At 45.8% G+C, this 22,166-nt stretch overlaps 1 protein-coding gene across 1 annotated transcript in view; it reads left to right on the top strand.

Moving 5' to 3' along the window:
• The window catches only part of LOC111959035 (glutamate receptor ionotropic, kainate 3), a 149,684-nt gene that overhangs the window by 100,467 nt on the left and 27,051 nt on the right, over window positions 1-22,166 (top strand). Inside the window, exon 11 of the mRNA XM_070437366.1 lies at window positions 20,779-21,002. Within this exon, the coding sequence (XP_070293467.1) occupies window positions 20,779-21,002 (224 nt within the window). The remainder of the gene's footprint in view (window positions 1-20,778; window positions 21,003-22,166) is intronic.

Genomic DNA, 22,166 nt, shown 5'->3' with positions numbered 1-22,166 from the left:
ACAATGAATTTTAGAAAGAGAGGGTCCGATGTCTAGCCGCAGCTGATTTGTACGGTCAGATTTTTACAGCTCTTTCAGAACATCTGCTATCTGGATTTTGTGTGAAGGAGAAAGGCTGGGGAGGCCTTGGGCAAGTAAATTGCGGGGGGTGTGAGCTGTTGGCTGGATTGGGTACCATGTATAGATTTAAAAGTACCATGTATGTAAAATGTAGAATAGGTAAACGGTTTAAAAGGTAAAATGTACGTATATGTAGCAAAAAAAGCCGGTAAAAAACAATCCTATATTTGGTCCCCCTAAGGAGGTTTTTAAACATGTAAATTAAAAAACTCTGGATACTTTTTGATTCCTGTGGCGGAAGGTGACCATGTCTTAAAGTAATGAATGGACTGTAATTTCTCTTTGCTTATTGAGAGCTGTTCTTGCCATAATATGGGCTTGGTCTTTTACCCAAATAGGGCTAGTCTCTGTGTTTTAACCGCTGGACTGCTCACATAACACATACTAGATTGGTCTCAACGCACTTAAGTAACGGAAACCGAGCAATTCATCACACTAATTCACTTTTAGAAGTGGCACACCTGGGAATTTGAGTTGCATGGAGTTCTTCCATGTGACTTATCTTCATGAAGCTGCCTTTGAGACTTGAATGCATGATGTGAATAGCTGCTTCACATCAACAATAAAGGTGGCTATTTGGATTACGAATCTCTGAAATTATATTTGAGTTTTTTGTTATCTTTAACAGCTTTTTTGTTAGTACAGAGTGAGATTTCACTTTTGTTTATACTTCTAGTTTTGATGTATTCACGTATTTATTCTAAATGTAGAAAATAGTTCAAATGAATGAAGTAATCTTGGACAGCGCGGAGAACATATCGCATATTCTCTGTACCTCTTAACTCGATTGTTTACAAAGATTTGCACACGGTGCTCTCAACTGCCTCACTGTCCACCACTGTTTAATTTGCATATATGACTAGAGAAATGGTTGTCCTGGTAATTCCATTCGTCTGACTACAGTACCTCCCCTTGAATAGGCAAAGGAATTGTAGAGTGGATATGCATTTGGCATTACTATACATCATACCTATCCCTTCAATGTAGACTCTTCTAAAGCACAAAAACACTATAATGTAGCAAGAATATGTAGCTGTGGTTGTTGATGCAATATCTGAAAGTCATGCTGCCCCGTCCCCGTCCAAAAATGACCAAGCTTCCTGACCACTGAATCCCCACTTGACCGCCTCAAGTAGATCAAAACCCCCGCGTACCACTGTAAAACCAATCATGCGTCTTGCGAACCTCAGGATAGAGCGACAAGACACATAGGTACGTGCCTAAGAATGCAGATAAAGCCCCCTTTTCGAAATCCAGATATCTATGCCAAAGGGTCCCAAGTCAGTCTGCTATCTTCTCACATGTAGACAATGAGAATGTTGTGAGATTGCTGTGGTGTGCATCGGTTCTCTCGCCGTAAACCTTCCTGTGTATCTCTCGGAGCAAAGAGATTAATTGGAGAAAGAAACCCAAATGGATAGTGTTTAAGCTCGCTATTAATAACTGGCCATCCAACATGCATGATCTGAATTGGATCATCTATGTGCACTGAAATCCAAGTTTAACATAGGACCTGTTGCACTAATTTATAACGCCTTTCCCACAAATGCCTTGGCGTTGTAAGTGAGCTTTGACGACATCAGAGGATAAGTCAACAGGCCTGATGCTAGGCATGGGCACGGAAACGGTACTTTTTTTGTAATTTAATTAGCCCTCAAACCACACACACTCTTTCTTCTGCATTCAATAATGTAGTGATTCCTCAATTTGTATTTAACACAAACAAGCCGATTAATCATAAGATATATAAGCACATACACAATGTGTATGCATAGAACAGAAAATATATCTCCACTCACTATGCACACAAAAAGTTGGGCCTTGTCAGGTGAGACAATGCATAATCTCGATCGCACGTATTTATTCAAAGTACAATCCAGAGAAATTATGGAAAAACACTAACCCAGCTACATGCATGTTTTTTAGTTTTATAGAAATCAAGAGCTCATCTTGCCTACCTACCTACAGTGTCTGACAAAAGGTGACATCAAAATACCATCCAACAAAGACTTTTATTTTTGTCAAACCACATTTGCTCTTTGTTATGGATCAGAGCTCAGGTGACTACAAGATGAATGGAAGGCTTACAAACTGCTTTTAATAAAATCCACACACTACTTCACTGTTTAGTAATGAAAACTATGATTTATGTGAGATTGTGGTCTGGCAGAGAATCGAAGATCAAGCATGAAAACAACCGCATACGGCTTTGTGTTTTGCTATGATCTGTCTTCCTTAAACCAATCGCACAAATTTGATCTACCCGCAACTTAGGTGACCACAGTGGATCACGTAGTAAGTACCAGACAGCAATTGTAATGGTGTCGTGGTTCATCGCCAATCATCTGAACATGGGTTAATAAATATATTGTTGTGTTGCTGCAGTGTCATCTGAGCTCGAATACCTCTGTTTGATTTTGCATAAACCCAGCATCCCAGAAATACATAATCCATGCACCATATCCATTGGATTGTCAGGTATGCGTAAAATGGCTGTAAAGGTGAGTCAGGTGCAGAAGAGCAGGATATTGGGTAGGCCAACGAGCCTTTTATTTAGGCGAGAACCAAAAAGCTACAAGGCAAAAGGTGAATCACGAAATTAACAATACGGGTTAACATAACCCAAGCGCAACAGACTAAAGTGTGCAATAACATGAAACATGAAATAAATAATACTACCACAAAGACATGGGGAAACAGAGGGTTAAATTACAACAACACATAATGAGGGGAAATGAAGAACGCAGGTTGGAATGTGGGAAAACAAGACAAGCACAAATGGAAAATGAATGATGGAGTTCGGCGAATTGGCTAGTAAGAGACCGGCGACGTCGAACGCCCAGAGTACCCGCCCGAACAAGGAGATGGCATCGACTTTCCGGCAGAAGATCGGTGACAGTACCCGTCGCACGTCGACACCGGCCTCGTGGGACAGTCCCGGATAGCCGATTAAACGGCGCTAAGGGCGATCTCGGATTGGAGACGGTGGAACTCTCGCGAGCAGGGAAGGATCTCAACGTGAACGTTGCCTCCTGTGGACTGGGATACCTCGAGCATTCTCCTCCGGACCATACGCCTCCCAGTCCACGAGGTGATCTGTGAAGGCTCTCCTCCGGCCGCGACGTTTTCCGAACCTAATGATGGATACGAACGGAGTAAGCTGCCGGGACCCCCTTCGAGATGTCCAGAGGGGGCGGAGTGAACCTCCCCGCACCTCATGGACTTCTGGAGTCAGGCCATACCACCTACGTCGCGCCTGAGAGTAAGACAAGGACGAAGGGGTAGGTTAATGCGGTTAATTACGGGAGGGAAGCTGGTAACTGTACAAACCTCGCTTCCGCTCTTCCTCCCAGGACTTAAAAGGCTCACAAACCGCGGACCCAACTTCCCGGCAGGGCAAAGGGCGGAGGGGCAAGGTTTCGGAGTCGAGGCCGACCCGGTTCCCCGGGGTGCGAACTCCGGGGCCTCACTACGGTGACGGAAAAGTGGCGCAGCACAGCGCGCCTGAAGGTGAACATGGCGGCACCCCATGTTTCCTTCCGCACGCCGAACCAAGTCGTCCATCGCAGGAGCTTCGGTCTGACGTCTGAATGCAAAGGAGCCAAACCGGCCTGATACACCAATACACATGAACGGGGAGAGGTTTAGTGGAAGGGAAGTGGTGGAGCCGAGTTCTGGGCATCAATGCCCAGAGGCACGAATCGCTTTCCACTCCCCCGGCCAGTCCTGGCAATAGGAACCTCAGAAACCTACCCACATTCACTGGTTAACTCTCTCCACGTGTCTCGCGTACTCTTGCGTGCATCGGTACAACTGAGGTAAGCGACCGAGACCTACCCAGACGTTACGTTCCATGACACCTTCCAGAACCTCGAAGTGAAACTGGGGGACCTCGATCAAACTATATCCTATGGCACCCGATCGAAGACGGTGCGTAAACAAGGTCCCTCCGCAGGTCTGTAGGGGCCGTAGGGAGACCGGGCAGAGGGAGGAGATGGCAGGACTAGAGAAAACGATCCACAACCACCAGGATCGTGGTGTTTCCCTGTGATGGGTGAAGATCGGTCATGAAATTCGATTGACTAGGTGTGGACCAATGGCCCGCTGTGGAACGGGTAAGGGATGTACTACTCTGGGCAGGTGCCTAGGAAGCCTTACACTGCGCAACACTGATCAGGAGGAACATAAAACCCTCATAGTCCTTTAGCAAAGTGGGCCACCAGTACTTCCCGCTCAGACAGCGCATCCGATCCCGACCTGATGCCTGGATGACCCAGAGGAGGGTGACGTGTGGGGCCCAATAAATCAGCACGGTCACGGACAGCAAGACGGAAAATGTACAACCGCCCAGCGGGACAACTGGAGGGGAGCGGGCTTCTGTACGCAACGCCCGCCTCAATGTCCCGGTCCAGCTCCCACAACTACCAGCGCCACAGGCAGGAGGCCGGGAAGTATGGGAGTGGATCCATGGGCCGCTCCTACTGTGTCATACACCGGGACAGTGCGTCTGAACTTCAACGTTTCTGGAACCCTGGTCTGTAAGAAAGGGTGAAAAACAACAGGTGAAAAAACATGAACCCTCCTGCCTGGCGGCGGGTTCAAGTCTCCTCGCCGCCCGGAATGTTACTCCAGATTGCCGGTGGTATGTCCAAGATGAAGAAAGGGTGTTTTTAGCCCCTCAAGCCAATGTCCACGCCTTCAAGCCTTGTACCAACAGCCAACAAACTCCCCGGTCCCCCCACGTCATAGTTTCGCTCTGCGGGCTGAGCTTCTTCGAGAAGAAAGCAAACAGGGCGGAGCTTCGGTGGCGTACCTGACTGGCTGAGAGAGCACAGCTCCTATCCCAAGCCTCTGGATGCGTCCACACTCCACTTATGGATGCCAAAGAGGGAATCCAATGTGAGCCAGCACGGGAGCCGAGGTAAACAGAGGCCCTCAGGTGACCAAAAGCCACTCTTCCGCCTCCTAAGCTGTACACCTGCAACTCGCACCGGGCCCCCCCTTCAGCAGTGAGGTAATGGGGAGCCGCTACCATGACCAAAAAACCTCGGATAAACCTCCAAGTAGTAGTTGTGCAACACCCTAAAAACCGCTGAACCTCCGTTTAGCCGTGGTGGGAGTCGGCAATTACGCAGGGTGCAATGCGTCACTCTCCATCTCCACCACCTGTAGGTAAGTGAACTCCGGTTCAACGCTAGGAAAGGAGAGACGGACTGTTAAAAAGAACAGGCATTTCTCAGCCTTGCGTACAGGTCATGCTCCAAACAGTCAGACAAGGCACCTTGCCGCACAAAGGCACACATGCTCCGGCGCGTTAGCGGGAGTAATATCAGAATGTCATCAATATACACACACTACACCCTGCCCATGCAGGTCCCTGAAAACTTGTCTACAAATGACTTGGAAGACTGATGGAAGCGATTCATCAACCATACGGCAATGAACGAGGTACTCCATAGCGCCGCAGGAGGTGTACTGAAAGCCGTCTTCCACTCATTCTCCCTCCGGAACGCAAACCAGGTTAAATGCGCGCTCCTGAGATCTAGTCTTGGTGAAGAAGCGCACCCCGTGCAATTGACTCTATCGCTGTGGCTACATGAGCCGGTGATGCAGGGTAAACAGGATGATACCCTTCACGAGTGATCTTGATTAGCCAGACCGATAGTCAATGAGAGAGGTGCAGACCTCCCTCCTGTCTTCCTCACAAAAATTAATCGTTGTGGGGAGGGTGAAGTAGACGGACCGAATGTAACCCCTGACGCAGGATTGGAGACCCCTGACGCAGGGATTTGTTTCCATATGCCCCGTCTCCGCCTGTGAAGAGGGATACACGGGACTCCTGGGAAGTGCAGCGCCTACCAAGCGAGATCTATCCACAATCGTCGATGAGGTGGTAATTGAGTCGCCTTCTTTTTAGAGAAGGCGAAGAAGCCAAATCGGCATATTCAGGGGAATGCGCACGGTGAGACCTGGTCTGGACTCTCCACCGTAGTGGCACCAACGGAAACCCCTAACACTTACCTGGCACTCTCGCGACCACCCTGTGGCCCTCTGGCCAAAGAAACAGTGGGTTAAGACAAGTTAACCAGGGTAGGCCAGCCCCACGGGAAACGCAGGGAGATCAATTATAAGAGGACTAATTCTCTCGTATGACCCCATGCGCTCACCATGCCCAAAAGGAGCGGTGACCTCCCTAACAACCCTGACCATAATGGTCGACCTAATACTAAGGCGTGAACGGGGAAGAGCACATCCACGGGAACGATGGGATCCCTAAACTATGGGACATTTATCTATCATATAATTCCAGCTGCCCCTGACGCGAGCGCCGTTATGCTGGGAATGCAGGGGAAGAGTAACCAAGGCAAAAGTGGTGGCACGAGAGAGGTGAAGAATGGTGCCCTTCTCAACCTGGGTGCACCCGAGTAGATGCCCTGCCTGCTGCCTCGAACCCTAGAGGAACCAACACGGCACCGACCAGCAGTGTGACATCTGCGGCCACAGATGGGACACGTGAAAGCCCGTCCTCCGGTCTCCCCTGTGCGCAGCCCCTCCAGCTCCCATAGGACACCGGGAGCGGTGTGCTGGGAAATGGAATCGACAGAGCCCTCTCTGGATGGTTGACCACAGGTTATCCAGTCGATGGACATGTCCACAGTCTGGTCCGAGTTGCCGTGTGGGGAGAAGGAGATGCGGAATTCACCCGCTGCTTCCGGGCAGTCTTCGACCGCCCGCCCGAGGATAGAGCGGCGGGTGAACATCTGTTCCACCTGAGGCAGGGGACGAGGAGTGCCCAGGAGTTTCCGACCTTGGCGGGATGCGGGATGGAGCGACAGGGCCCTCATCGACCACTACCGTTGCAGCCTGCGCGAGGATGTCCGTCGGGAGTTGACCTGCAGGGATACCACTCTTACCTTCGACCAGCTGGTGGACATGTCCATTCGACTGGATAACCTGCTGGTCACCCGCGGACATCCAGAGAGGGCTCTGTCGATTCCATTTCCCAGCACCACCGCTCCGGTGCCTATGGAGCTGRGAGGGGCTGCGCACAGGGAGACCGGAGGAGGGGCTTTCACGTGTCCTATCTGTGGCCGCAGATGTCACACTGCTGGTCGGTGCCCGTGTTGGTTCCTCTAGGGTTCGAGGCAGCAGGCAGGGCACTCTGGCGTCACCCCAGGTGAGAAGGCACCATTCTCACCCAGAGCCCTCTGTTGCACACATGTTTTTGTTTGTTACTTTTCCTGAGTTTTCCCTGCATTCCCAGCATAAGGCGCTCGTCGATTCAGGCGCGGCTGGGAATTTTATAGACAGATAATTTTCCCATAGTTTAGGGATCCCCATCGTTCCCGTGGATGTGCTCTTCCCCGTTCACGCCTTAGATAGTCGACCATTATGGTCAGGGTTGATTAGGGAGGTCACCGCTCCTTTGGGCATGGTGACGCATGGGGGTCATACGGAGAGAATTAGTCTCTTTATTATTGACTCTCCTGCGTTTCCCGTGGGGCTGGGCCTACCCTGGTTAACTTGTCTTAACCCCACTGTTTCTTGGCCACAGAGGGCTCTCACAGGGTGGTCGCGAGAGTGCTCAGGTAAGTGTTTAGGGGTTTCCGTTGGTGCCACTACGGTGGAGAGTCCAGACAGGCCTCTCACCGTGCGCATTCCCCTGAATGATGCCGATTTGGCTTCTCGCCTTCTCTAAAAAGAAAGGCGACTCAATTACCACCTCATCGACGATTGTGCGATAGATCTCCTTGGTAGGCACTGCACTTCCCAGGCAGTCCACGTTGGTATCCCTCTCACAGGGCGGAGACGGGAGGCTATGAGAAACAAATCCACTGCCGTCAGGGTCTCCAATCCCTGCGTTCAGGGGATTATACATTCGGTCCCATGCTCATCTTCCCTCCCTCAACGTTTAATTTTATGTGAGGAAAGCAAGGAGGGCGGGTCTGCACCACATTCATTGACTATCGGGTCCGTGCTAATCAATGATCACTGTAGAGGGCATACTGATTACCCTGCTACCGGCTCAGTAGCCACAGCGGATAGAGTCAATTGCACGGGGTGCGCTTCTTCACCAAACTAGATCATCAGGAGCGGCATCTTACTGGTTGCGTATCCGGGAGGGAGATGAGTGGAGACGGCCTTTCAGATACACCTCCTGGGCGCTATGAGTACCTCGTCATGCCGTATGGGTTGATGAATGCTCCATCAGTCTTCCAAGTCTTTGTAGACAAGATTTTCAGGGACCTGCATGGGCAGGGTGTAGTGGTGTATATTGATGACATTCTGATATACTCCGCTACACGCGCCGAGCATGTGTCCTTKGTGCGCAAGGTGCTTGGTTGACTGTTGGAGCATGAMCTGTACGCCAAGGCTGAGAAATGCCTGTTCTTTTAACAGTCCGTCTCCTTCCTAGTGTATCGCATTTCCACCTCAGGGGTGGAGATGGAGAGTGACCGCATTGCACCCGTGCGTAATTGGCCGACTCCCACCACGGTAAAGGAGGTTCAGCGGTTTTTAGGGTTTGCCAACTACTACTGGAGGTTTATCCAAGGTTTTGGTCAGGTAGCGGCTCCCATTACCTCACTGCTGAAGGGGGGCCCGGTGCGGTTGCAGTGTACAGCTGAGGCGGAGAGGGCTTTTGGTCACCTGAGGGCTCTGTTTACCTCGGCTCCCGTGCTGGCTCATCTGGATCCCTCTTTGGCATCCATAGTGGAKGTGGACGCATCCGAGGCTGGGATAGGAGCTGTGCTCTCTCAGCRMTCAGGTACGCCACCGAAGCTCCGCCCCTGTGCTTTCTTCTCGAAGAAGCTCAGCCCGGCAGAGCGAAACTATGACGTGGGGGACCGGGAGTTGTTGGCTGTTGTCAAGGCTTTGAAGGCGTGGAGACATTGGCTTGAGGGGGCTAAACACCCTTCTCATCTGGACTGACCACCGCAATCTGGAGTACATCCGGGCGGCGAGGAGACTGAACCCTCGCCAGGCAAGGAGGGTCATGTTTTTCACCTGTTTGTTTTCACCCTTTCTTACAGACCAGGTTCCCAGAACGTGAAGTYAGACGCACTGTCCCGGCTGTATGACACAGAGGAGCGGCCCATGGATCCCACTCCCATACTCCCGGCCTCCTGCCTGGTGGCGCTGGTAGTGTGGGAGCTGGACGCGGACATTGAGCGGGCGTTGCGTACAGAGCCCGCTCCCCTCCAGTGTCCCGCTGGGCGTCTGTACATTCCGTCTGCTGTCCGTGACCGGCTGATCTATTGGGCMCACACGTCACCCTCCTCTGGTCATCCAGGCATYGGTCGGACGGTGCGCTGTCTGAGCGGGAAGTACTGGTGGCCCACTTTGGCTAAGGACGTGAGGGTTTATGTTTCCTCCTGATCAGTGTGCGCCCAGTGTAAGGCTCCTAGGCACCTGCCCAGAGWTAAGTTACATCCCTTACCCGTTCCACAGCGGCCATGGTCACACCTGTCAATCRATTTCATGACCGATCTTCMCCCATCACAGGGAAACACCACGATCCTGGTGGTTGTGGATCGTTTCTCTAAGTCCTGCCATCTCCTCCCTCTGCCCGGTCTCCCTACGGCCCTACAGACTGCGGAGGCCTTGTTTACGCACGTCTTCCGGCATAGTGTCTGATCGAGGTCCCCAGTTCACTTCGAGGGTCTGGAAGGTGTTCATGGAACGTCTGGGGGTCTCGGTCAGCCTTACCTCAGGTTTTCACCCCGAGAGTAACGGCAGGTGGAGAGAGTTAACCAGGATGTGGGTAGGTTTCTGAGGTCCTATTGCCAGGACTGGCCGGGGGAGTGGRAAGCRTTCGTGCCCTGGGCATGATGGCCCAGAACTCGCTCCACCACTCCTCCACTAACCTCTCACCCTTTCAGTGTGTATTGGGGTATCAGCCGGTTTGGCTCCTTTGCATCAGAGTCAGACCGAAGCTCCTGCGATGGACGACTGGTTCCGGCGTGCGGAGGAAACATGGGATGCCGCCCATGTTCACCTTCAGCGCGCTGTGCTGCGCCAACTTTCCGTCACCGTAGTGAGGCCCCGGAGTTCGCACCGGGGAACCGGGTCTGGCTCTCGACCCGAAACCTGCCCCTCCGCCTGCCCTGCCGGAAGTTGGGTCCGCGGTTTGTGAGGCCATTTAAAGTCCTGAGGAGAGTGAACGAGGTTTGTTACAGGTTACAGCTTCCCCCCGATTACCGSATTAACCCCTCSTTCCTTKTGTCTCTCCTCAGGCCGGTGGTGGTTGGCCTGCTCCAGAWGTCTGAGGTGCGGGAGGTTCCTCCGCCCCCTCTGGACATCGAGGGGGTCCCGGCGTACTCCGTTCGTTCCATATTGGTTTCGARACGTCGGGCGAGGGGCCTTCAGTACCTCGTGGACTGGGAGGGGTATGGTCCGGAGGAGAGATGCTGGGTTCCCRGTGGAGGACGTGTTGGATCCTTCCCTGCTGCGAGAGTTCCACCGTCTCCATCCGGATCGYCCTGCGCCTTGTACTCCGGGTTGTCCCCGAGGCCGGTGTCGACGTGCGACGGGTACTGTCACGACTTCTGCCGAAGTCGATGCCTCTCCTTGTTCGGGCGGTGCTCGGCGGTCGACGTCGCCGGTCTTCTAGCCATCGCCGATCCATCATTCATTTTCCATTTGTCTTGTCTTGTTTTCCCACACACCTGGTTCTCATTTCCCTCATTATGTGTTGTGTATTTAACCCTCTGTTTCCCCCATGTCTTTGTGTGGTATTATTTATTCTGTTTCATGTTATGCRCACTTTAGTCTGTTGCGCTGGGTTATGTTAACCCGTATTGTTATTTCGTGTTCACTTTGCCGTGTGCTTTTGGTTCGCCTAAATAAAAGGCTCCGTTGGCTACCCAATATCTGCTCTCCTGCACCTGACTCCCTTACAGCCATTTACGCATACCTGACAATCCAATGGAAGTCATGGATATGTTTCTGGGATGCTTTTATGCAAATCAACAGAGGTATGAGCTCAGATGACACTGACAGCAAACAAATATTTATTAACCCATGTTGTGTTGGGATGACCACGCAACATTACAATGCTGYYGTTTACTAGTGATCCAACGGGTCACCTACAGTTGCTAGATAAATTCATTGGTTTAAGGAAGACGWCAAGCAAAACAAAGCCGTCTGCGGTTGTTTTCAGCTGATTCGTCCTGCCAGCCCACAATCTCACATAAATCATAGTTTCATTACTCAACAGTGAAGTAGTCGTGTGGATTTATTAAAAGCAGTTGTAAGCCTTCATTCATCTTTGTAGGTCACCGAGCTCTGTCAAACAAAGAAGCAAATGTGGTTTGACAAAAATAAAGTCTTTGTTGGTATGTCTGATGTCACCTTTTGTCAACATGTAGGAAGGAGCAAATGGTCTCTGATTTCTAAAAACTAAAAACATGCATGTAGCTGGGTTAGTGTTTTTCCATACATTTCCTGAGATTGTACTATTGAATAAACTAAGACAGAAGTATTGCATTGTSTCTCACCTACAAGGCCAACTTTGTGTGCATCAGGTGAATATATTTCTGTCTATGCATACACATGTGTATGTGCATAATATACATGATTAATAGGCTGTTGTGTGTAAATACAAATGGGATAAATATTGAATGAGAAAGAGTGTGTGTGTTGAGGCTAATTAAATACAAAAAGCCTTCCGTGCCCATGTAGCATAGCGGCCTTTGCTTTCCTCTGAGTCGTCAAAGCTCACTACAACGCCAAAGGGCATTGTGGGAAAGGCGTTAAATTATGCAACAGGTCATGTTAAACTTGATTTAGTCACAATAGATGATCCAATTAATCATGATGTTGATGCCAGTATTAATAGCGAGCTTAACACATCATTTGTTTCTTTTCAATTWATCTCTTGCTCCGAGAGATACACAGGAAGGTTACGGCGAGACCGATGCACACCACAGCAATCCACACATCTCATTGTCTACATGTAGAGATAGCAGACTGGACTTGGGACCTTGGCAAGATATTGGATTGAAAAGGGGCTTTATTTGCAGTTCTAGGCACGTACMTGTGTTGTCTCTATCTGAGGGTCGCAGACCTGATTGGTTTTACAGTGGTACGCGGAGGGGGTTTTGACTACTGAGGGCGGGATAGTGGTCAGAGCTGTCATTTTGACGGACGGGCAGCATGACTTTCAATTGCATCAACAACCACAGCTACATTATTCTGCTACATTATAGTGTTTTTGTGCTTTAGAAGTCTACTTGAAGGATAGGATGATGTTATAGTAATGCAAATGCCATTATCACTCTACAATCCTTTGCTATTCAAGGGGGAGGTACTGTAGTCAGACGATGGAATTACCAGGGACAACATTTCTCTAGTCATATATGCAAATTGAAACAGTGGTGGACAGTGAGGCAGTTGGAGCACCGTGTGCAAATCTTTGTAAAACAATCGAGTTAAGAGGTACAGGAAATATGSCGATATGTTCTCCRGCGCTGTCCAAGATTATCATTCAATTTGACTATTTTCTACATTGTAGAATAATAGTGAATACATCAAAACTATGAAATAACAAATGGAATCATGTACTAACCAAAAAAGTGTTAAAGAAATCAAAATATATTTGAGATTCTTCAAATAGCCAACCTTTGCCTTGATGACAGCTTTGCACACTCTTGGCATTCTCTCAAGCAGCTTCATGAAGTAGTCACATGGAATGCATTTCAATTACCAGGTGTGCCTTCTTAAAAGTGAATTTGTGGAATTTCTTTCCTTCTTAATGCGTTTGAGCCAATCAGTTGTGTTGTGACAAGGTAAGGGGTAAACACAAGATAGCCCTATTTGGTAAAAGACCAAGCCCATATTATGGCAAGAACAGCTCAAATAAGCAAAGAGAAATTACAGTCCATCATTACTTTAAGACATGGTCATTCCGCCACAGGAATAAAAGATCCAGAGTTTTTAATTTTACATTTTTAAAACCTCCTTAGGGGGACAAATATAGATTGTTTTTTACAGCTTTTTTGCTACATATACGTACATTTTACCTTTTACCTTTTACCTATTTACATTTTACATACATGGTACTTTTATATATACATTGTACCCCCAATCCCAGCCAACAGCTCCACACCCCCCGCATTTACTTGCCAAGCCTCCCCAGCTTCTCCTTCACACAAATCCAGATACAGATGTTCTGAAAGAGCTGTAAAATCTGGACCCGTACAAATCAGCTGGGCTAGACAATCTGGACCCTCTCTTCTAAAATTCATTGTTGCAACCCCTACTACCAGTCTGTTCAACCTCTCTTTCGTATCATCCGAGATCCCTGAAGATTGGAAAGCTGCCGCGGTCATCCCCCTCTTCAAAGGGGTGACACACTAAACCCAAACTGTTACAGACCTATATCCATCCTGCCCTGCCTTTCTAAAGTCTTCGAAAGCCAAGTTAATAAACAGATCACTGACCATTTCGAATCCCACCGTACCTTCTCCGCTGTGCAATCCGGTTTCTGAGCTTGTCACGGTGCACCTCAGCCACACTCAAGGTCCTAAACGATATCATAACAGCCATCGATAAAAGACAGTACTGTGCAGCCGTCTTCATCGACATGGCCAAGGCTTTCGACTCTGTCATTCACGTATTCTTAGCGGCAGACTCAACAGCCTTGGACTGCCTCGCCTGGTTCACCAACTACTTCTCAGATAGAGTTCAGTGTTCAAATCGGAGGGCCTGTTGTCTGGACCTCTGGCAGTCTCTATGGGGGTACCACAGGGTTCAATTCTCGGGCCGAATCTTTTCTCTGTATATATCAATGATGTCGCTTTTGCTGCGGGTGATTCCCTTATCCATCTCTACGCAGACAACACCATTCTGTATACATCTGGCCCTTCTTTGGTCACTGTGTTAACAAACCTCCAAACGAGCTTCAATGCCATAAAACACTCCTTCCGTGGCCTCCAACTGCTCTTAAACGCTAATAAAACGAAATGCTTGCTTTTCAACCGATCCCTGCCSGCACCCGCCCGCCCGACTAGCATCACTACTCTRGACGGTTTTGACTTAGAATATGTGGACAACTACAAATACCTAGGTGTCTGGCTAGACTGTAAAATCTCTTTCCAGACTCATTTAACATCTCCAATTCAAAATTAAATCTACAATCGGCTTCCTATTTCGCAACAAAGCCTCCTTCACTCACGCTGCCAAACATACACTCGTAAAACTGACTATCCTACCGATCCTCAACTTCGGTGATGTCATTTACAAAATAGCCTCCAACACTCTACTCAGAAAACTGGATGCAGTCTATCACATTGTCATCCATTTTGTCACCAAAGCCCCATATACCACCCACCACTGCGACCTGTACGCTCTCGTCGGCTGGCCCTCGCTACATATTCGTTGCCAGACCCACTGGCTCCAGGTCATCTATAAGTCTTTGCTAGGTAAAGCTCCGCCTTATCTCAGCTCACTGGTCACGATAACAACACCCACCCATAGCACGCGCTCCAGCAGGTATATCTCACTGGTCATCCCCAAAGCCAACACTTCGTTTGGCCGCATTTCCTTCCAGTTCTCTGCTGCCAATGACTGGAACGAATTGCAAAAATCGCTGAAGTTGGAGACTTATATCTCCCTCACTAACTTTAAAAATCAGCGATCTGAGCATCTAACCGATTGCTACAGCTGTACACAGCCCATCTGTAAATAGCCCATCCARTCTACCTACCTCATCCCCATATTGTTTTTATTTACTTTTTTGCTCTTTTGCACACCATTATTTCTACTTGCACATCATCATCTGCACATCTATCACTCCAGTGTTAATTTGTTAAATTGTAATTACTTCGCTACTATGGCCTATTTATTGCCTTACCTCCTCACGCCATTTGCACACAATGCATATAGACTTTATTTTTCTATTGTGTTGTACGTTTGTTTATTCCATGTGTAACTCTGTTGTTGTTTGTGTCGCACTGATTTGCTTTATCTTGGCCAGGTCGCAGTTGTAAATGATAACTTGTTCTCAACTGGCCTACCTGCTTAAATAAAGGTTAAATTAAAAAAATTAAGAAAAATGTATATAACAACAATACATTACCAAGAAAACTCTTTAATCCCAACCCTCAGCCACTCTCAGCCCATCCCACCTATCACCATAGACCGCCCTTGTTTGGTTTCCATGTGCCATATATTTTTTCAATTGTGCTGTGATGTTTTACAAAATGTATGAATCTTTTTAATCGTATATTATTTTTAAGTGCATGTTGTGATTTTTTAACCATTCCTGAACCTGTGACCAGAAACAAGCTACGTAGGGGCAGTACCAGAATAAGTGATCTATTGATTCTGTCTCTTCGCAACAAAATCTACAGAGCTGAGATTATTGTATGCCCAATATATATAGCATTCTGTTGGTGGCAAGAATTTGATATAATAATTTAAATTGAAAAACTCTACGTGTTGAGTCAAGTGTAGTTTTTTGTACCAGTTCTTAAACCATGTGCCATTTATTTTGCAACCTGTATGGCGCAGCTGTCAACATTTTTGTCCTCAGATGAAACTGGTATATTTTTCTATTTGTACCTTTAATAAATKGCAGACAAACAAGTTCTCTACCTTCTCTGTTTTCCAGTTGCCGCCTCCATTTTTGTGGTAGTGCTGCAATCAGTTGGTTGTAAGTTTGGATTGAGTAGATATTCCCATATATTTTCGATAACTGCATATGTGACATAACTCCATTTCTATTCATTATATCATTAATTAATTTTTGAAAAAATCTATAAAACTATTTTTTTGGTTTATCAATATATTTGAGTTTAACCATAACATTTATTGTAATATTTGTTCTATCTTTTCTGGAGGATAAAACTGAAATTGTAACCAGCTTTGTATGGCTTGTTAAAGAAAGGGTGATACTGTCAACAAAATKTWATTTTCAATTAGTCGGAAATTAGAATTTGTAATCTGTATGAAGGCAAAAAAGCAATTTTTGAACAAAGGATGAGCTTTTCTTAATAATCTACTGGAGAACCATTTGGGGTTTAAGTATAACTTATGTATGAATGAAGCTTTTAGTGAGAGGTTTAATACTTTAATATTTAATAATTTTAGCCCCCCAAACTCATATTCATTATATAAATAGGCACGTTTAATTTTGTCTGGCTTAGCATTCCAAATAAAATTAAATATGTTTTGCTTGCTCATATGATTTTAAAAACAAATCATCTAGAGTAGGCAATGCCATTAGTAAGTAAGTAAACTGTGATAGGACCAAAGAGTTAATCAATGTAATTTTTCCGTAAATAGACAAGTATTTACTTCTCCATAGTTGCAAAAAGAAATCTATTTTTGCTAACATTCTATTGAAATTAATTGTAGGAAGTTCATTTATATTTTTTGAGATATGAATACCAAGCATGTCTACTTCACCATCTGCCCATTTTATTGGTAAACTACAGGGCTAGCAAAGTGATCAAGATCTTCAAATGAGACTGTGCAGGGATCCAGATTGCAGACTTAAGAAAAAACTAGAGTCATCAGCTTACATTGACACTTTTGTTTTTATCCCCTGGATTTCTAACCCCTTGATGTTCTTGTTGGATCTAATTTTAATAGCTWGCATTTCAATGGCCATAATAAATTGATATGGAGACAACAGACAGCCTTGTTTTACTCCTCTAAAAGCTCAATACTTTCTGAGAATTAACCATTGTTTACTATTTTACATGTGGGGATGCTGTACATAAATGTAACCCATTGTATAAGAGATTCACCAAAATTTAAGTATTCCAGGCATTTATATTTAAAATCTAATTGTACTTTATCAAATGCCTTTTCAAAATCTAMTATGAAGACCAGACCTGGTATCTTCAATGTTTCAGAATGTTCAATTGTTTCAAGTAATTGTCGTATATTATCTCCAATATATTGTCCATGTAAAAAACCTGTCTGATCAGGATGGTATAACCTTTTTTATTCTGTATGCTATGCATTTCGCCAGGATTTTCGCATCACAACATTGAAGTGTTAGAGGCCTCCAGTTTTTTAAATGGACTGGATCTTTATACTTACCACCTGGGTCCTGTTTTAGTAGTAATGAAATCAGACCTTCTTTTTGAGTACCTAAAAGTCTACCATTTGTATAAGACTAATTAAATGTCTGATATACCATCAAGCCCTGGTGTTTTTCCAGACTGAAAGATTTTATTGCCTCAAAAAGTTCCTCTTCTGTAAGTTGGCCTTCACACCGGTCTTTCTGTAAATTTGGTGAATCATAGATAACTCCATCATTTGTAACGAGTTTCTGTAAATTATTTTTGGTAGAATTTCTGTGTTGAAGATTCAAGAAARATTTTGTGCATTTTTCCCCATTTTCCATCCAATTCGCTATATTTTTGTAATACATTACACTTGATCGTTCTTGAATAAGAACCTCCATTTCTTTTTGTTTACCTCTAACTTATTTTGTGCCTCTATAGTGCAGTTTCTATTACCATCTACCTGCGCTGTTACTTCCTCTATTTCCTTTATTAGTCTAATCTCTTTTGACCAAAACTATTTTTGTTTTAACGATGAGCATTGTATTGAATGGCCTCTAAAAGTACATTTGAAAGTGTCCCATTCAATAAGGGGATCTGCTGTACCTATGTTGTACAAAAAAAGTMAATTATGAATTATTTTGTCTTAGTTAAGAACAAATTGTCATCCAATAGGCTTTGATTAAATTTCCAATATCCCCGTCCATGTGGAAATTCTGTAAGAGTTATATGGAGGACAATTAGATGGTGGTCCGATCGCATTCAGTCTCCTATTAACACTTTTTTTAAACGTTTGATGCCAGCAAGAGCAAGAATATGAAGTAATCAAGATGGCTAGCTTGATTAAGCCTCCTCCATGTATATTTCACTAGGTCAGGGTTTTTCAACCTCCATATATCCACTAGTTCTAATGTATCCATGATCTTCGTAATCTCCTTAAGTGCTTGAGGGTGATAGTTAATAGAATGATTTCCTTTACGATAATAGATTATTTCGTTGCGTTGTGAGCTCAATAGATTATTTGAGCTTTGTGAGATGTGGTGTAGGTGAACGGATGATCTCTGCATGTGTATTTCCCACCATAGAGCATGGAGGAGGAGGAGGTGTTATGGTGTGGGGGTACATTTCTGGTGACACTGTCTGTGATTTATTTAGAATTCAAGGCACACTTAACCAGCATGGCTACCACAGAATTATGCAGCAATACTCCACCCCATCTGGTTTGGGATTAGTGGGGCCTGGCCTCCACAATTCCCCGACCTCAACCAAATTGAGATGGTTTGGGATGAGTCGGACCGCAGAGTAAAGGAAAAGAAGCCAACAAGTGCTCAGCATATGTGGGAACTCCAGGTGAAGCTGGTTGAGAGAATGCCAAGAGTTTGAAAAGCTGTCATCAAGGCAAAGGGTGGATATTTGAAGAATCTCAAATATAAAAATATATATTTGTTTAACACGTTATTGGTTACTACATGATTCCATATGTGTTATTTCATAGTTGTGATGTCTTCACTATTATTCTACAATGTACAAAATAGTAAAAATAAAAAATAAACCTTGAATGAGTAGGTGTTCTAAATCTTTTGACCGGTAGTGTTGGTGTAATTGTATGAATCCTACAGAATGTTATCAGGTGTGGCAGTATGGAGGTAGCACAGCTCTAAGCTTACAATACCATCTGCGCGCCCACAGATAACACAGAGCCATGTGGCACTCAGCAGGGTACTATTAGGTTATCACGCGTGTGCTCGGCAATACGTGTGTAAGCAAAAAATAGCCGTGCAGCGTGTATATTAGCCCACCATAGGGATGGCTGAGATTGGCTGGGATCACCTGCTGCTAGGTATTCCGGTTGAGTGGCAGCTAGCTTGAAAAGCGGCGGTCGACGGCAGAGAACAGAGGAAGCGGGTGTGTGTTGTAAATGTACATGTTTAATGAGGGCACAGTGGATTGCACCACATGACAGATTGGCTGTGCCCACACTGTCTCTCTTTGTTAGGCTTTCTTGTGTTTAGCCACCACAGTGTTGGCCACAGGCGCAGGTATAATCCAAACGGTCACACGCGGAGTTCGACCATTTTCTTATACTGACCCCCATTGACTGCTCTGAATGTTAGAATAGTAATTAGTMATTCTTTTGGAAGGGGGGAGTGACTGAGCTATGTGGTAGCGACAGCAAAAAAAATGTCCTTGAGTTACTTTCTTAACACCACAAAAGCATTTGTTTTCTAATTTTAGAGGTTATTGCTCTGACATTGTAATGTCAGCTAAGCTAAGAAATGAAGGGGATTGATTCGATGCATTGTCAGCCTTGTACATACATTACAAATTACACATGGGGGGGGGGGCAATTAATTGCTACATTTGTTTCTTGGAATACTTATGAGCACTTTCTTGGAATGCTTCTGAGCCTGTAGGGAGCAGGGTTCTGGTAATTCAGACCTTCATATGATCTACAGGAATAGACATCCTCCACACTTTCCAATGTACTCACCAATACCTAATTTAACTGACCTCCATCAGGGATGTTCTGGTGCTAGCACACTGAGCTTTGTTGCTATGCCACCACTCAAAAAGGAAGAAAAGGAGATTGGTCCAAACCCCTTTGTGAGTTTCCTTTGTTTCCGAGGAAGGGAGCAATCCAAGCGTGAACCAAGCAACTGGTTTCATTAATCTCCTGTTCAACCCTGACATGTTTGAGGTGTGGGGGGAGGCCTTGTAAACGGTAACCTTCTGAATATGCAGCCAGACGCAAAATCATGGGCCGCAACATTCACCGTCAGACCCTGCCAGGGCAGTATCKCAGAGAGCTATACTAGCCTAGTCAGAAGGCACCAGGCTCCAGATAGTGGAGGCATGGGGAGAAGCTGGTGGGAAGGCATGTGAGAATGGCCCTTGTTTCTTGTGATTCATTAGGGCGGGTGTTTGTCATCTCTCATGTAAAAAAAAGATTGGCGAATATTTGGAGGGAGGGGGCAACCTGTGATCTCTGCAAAATTACTTTGGTGTGAAGTTCAATAGAACTTTGATTTGATCAAATGATGTCATATGTTACAGGACTTAATAATACTTGTTATGAAACTACCAATGTAATGTACTTTATTCTTCCTCTAACTGGTTTTCAAGTTGCATGTACCTTTTTGGTGTAACAACAATGGTTCATGCAGATCTATGATTTTCAAAAATACCTGAAGAACATATGAAAGTACCAGCAAAAGAAGCTCAAATCAAATCAATACAACAAGTGTAGACTTTACTGTGAAACGCTTACTGACGAGTCCTTTCCCAATAATGCAGTTAAAAAGTAAGAGGATTAACAAATAGATACAAATAAAATGACACTAAAATAACAATAATGAGGCTATATACAAGCTACGTACAAGGATTACCTGTACCGAGTCAGTGTACTGGAGTACGAGGTAGTTGGGTGATTGATCGAGGTAATATGTACATGTCGGTTTGGTTAGGTTAGGTGATTGATTGAAACGCTATGTACCGTAGGTAGGGGGTGAAAGCAGAAAATCCGGGTAGCCGCTTAATTAACTGTTCAGCAGTCTTATGGCTTTGGGGTAACAAAGGTAATAAAGCTAGTGAAAGGGTCTTATCGTTTGACTGATCGTCCCTTCTCTTGTCTCCCCTACAGAGAGCCGACTTGGCTGTGGCCCCTCTTACCATTACCTACCTGCGTGAGAAGGTCGTGGACTTCTCCAAGCCCTTCATGAGCATGGGCATCAGCATCCTGTACCGCAAGCCCAACACCACCAACAACGGCTTCTTCTCCTTCCTCAACCCCATGACCCCGGACATCTGGGTCTACATCCTGCTGGCCTACCTAGGCGTCAGCTGTGTTCTCTTCGTCATCGCCAGGTGAGTCCCAGACTTTTCTTGTTCTGCCTGTGTGTGTTTGTGTTCATTGAATTTTATTGAGAGTGATATATTTTGTTTATTCTACTTGTATTTGCAGGCACGAAAAAGTTAGTTAAAAAAAAAWTTGTGCAGCGATACAGTTTTTTGTGACAACACTGTCTCTCACTAGGGGAGCACCATGTTGAACATGCCAAAACCAAGGCGCAACCTAACGTTTTAATGCCCCCAACTGTGTATTGTTGCAGCGATGTGGAAATGTTTTATCTGGAAGGATATAGTGCACAAATTGAGGCTGGCCAATCTGAATCTCTGCAGAACCGAGTCAGTCAATGATGGTCTCAAGTGATTTCATCAGTTGGGGGTAAGAGAAGGTACAAGTCCAAAATTTTGTGTGAGCTGGTGGGTAGTGATCAAGGCAGTTATGTCAGCGTGGGCTCTCTGTGGAGCCCAGCAGTGGAMGCAAAAGATGAGAGTAGCAAACCACTAGCGAAGTTATTCTCTCCAATTCAAAGCGTTTCCTGTATAATTTCTCTGCAGTTGTAACTTTCGTCTTTCAAATGTATAAAAATAAATACCTACCGATACCTGGAGAAAGAAATGTGATAATAAAAAAAGAAATGTCTCTCATGACATTTATCTGTGCTTGTTATCTTTTCCACATTCCCCACAAATCATTGAAAATAATTGAAAGTTGAAATTAGTATGGATTGAGGTCAGGGTATCTCTGATTTTTTTCAATATTTCCCTATGTGTTCCAAATGTGTTCCTGAGACTTTCTATGGAATTATTTACATAAGAGAGAAAGAAAAGAACCCATGTGCCACTTGCAGGCATCCTGCTCGCTTTCTGTGGTCATTGTCACTACTTCTCACCACTTCCTGGTGCCTCCAAATGCGGAGTGGTGCTTGAGGAAGTTCTGACAATGTAGAGCTTTTGAAGGGGCTTGGGGCTGAGAGGAGCCAGCTGCTCTCCTCAACCCTCTCCCATTATGTCTTGAGACAAGCTCACAAGCTCATTTTAGCACCCTGTTTTTGTAAGCACAAGTAGAAAATCATCTCTGACTGTTGCATCATTCTTTGGAGACCTGCCTAGAAAGCGAGCAGAAGTGCTTAGAGCCAAAAGATGTATGGGTGCTTGAGATGTTGGAAAAACCAGAACGCTTTG

The sequence above is a fragment of the Salvelinus sp. IW2-2015 genome, linkage group LG35 (assembly GCF_002910315.2).
Source record: "Salvelinus sp. IW2-2015 linkage group LG35, ASM291031v2, whole genome shotgun sequence".
NCBI classification, from domain to species: domain Eukaryota; kingdom Metazoa; phylum Chordata; class Actinopteri; order Salmoniformes; family Salmonidae; genus Salvelinus; species Salvelinus sp. IW2-2015.
This window is presented reverse-complemented; position numbering and strand designations above follow the sequence as displayed.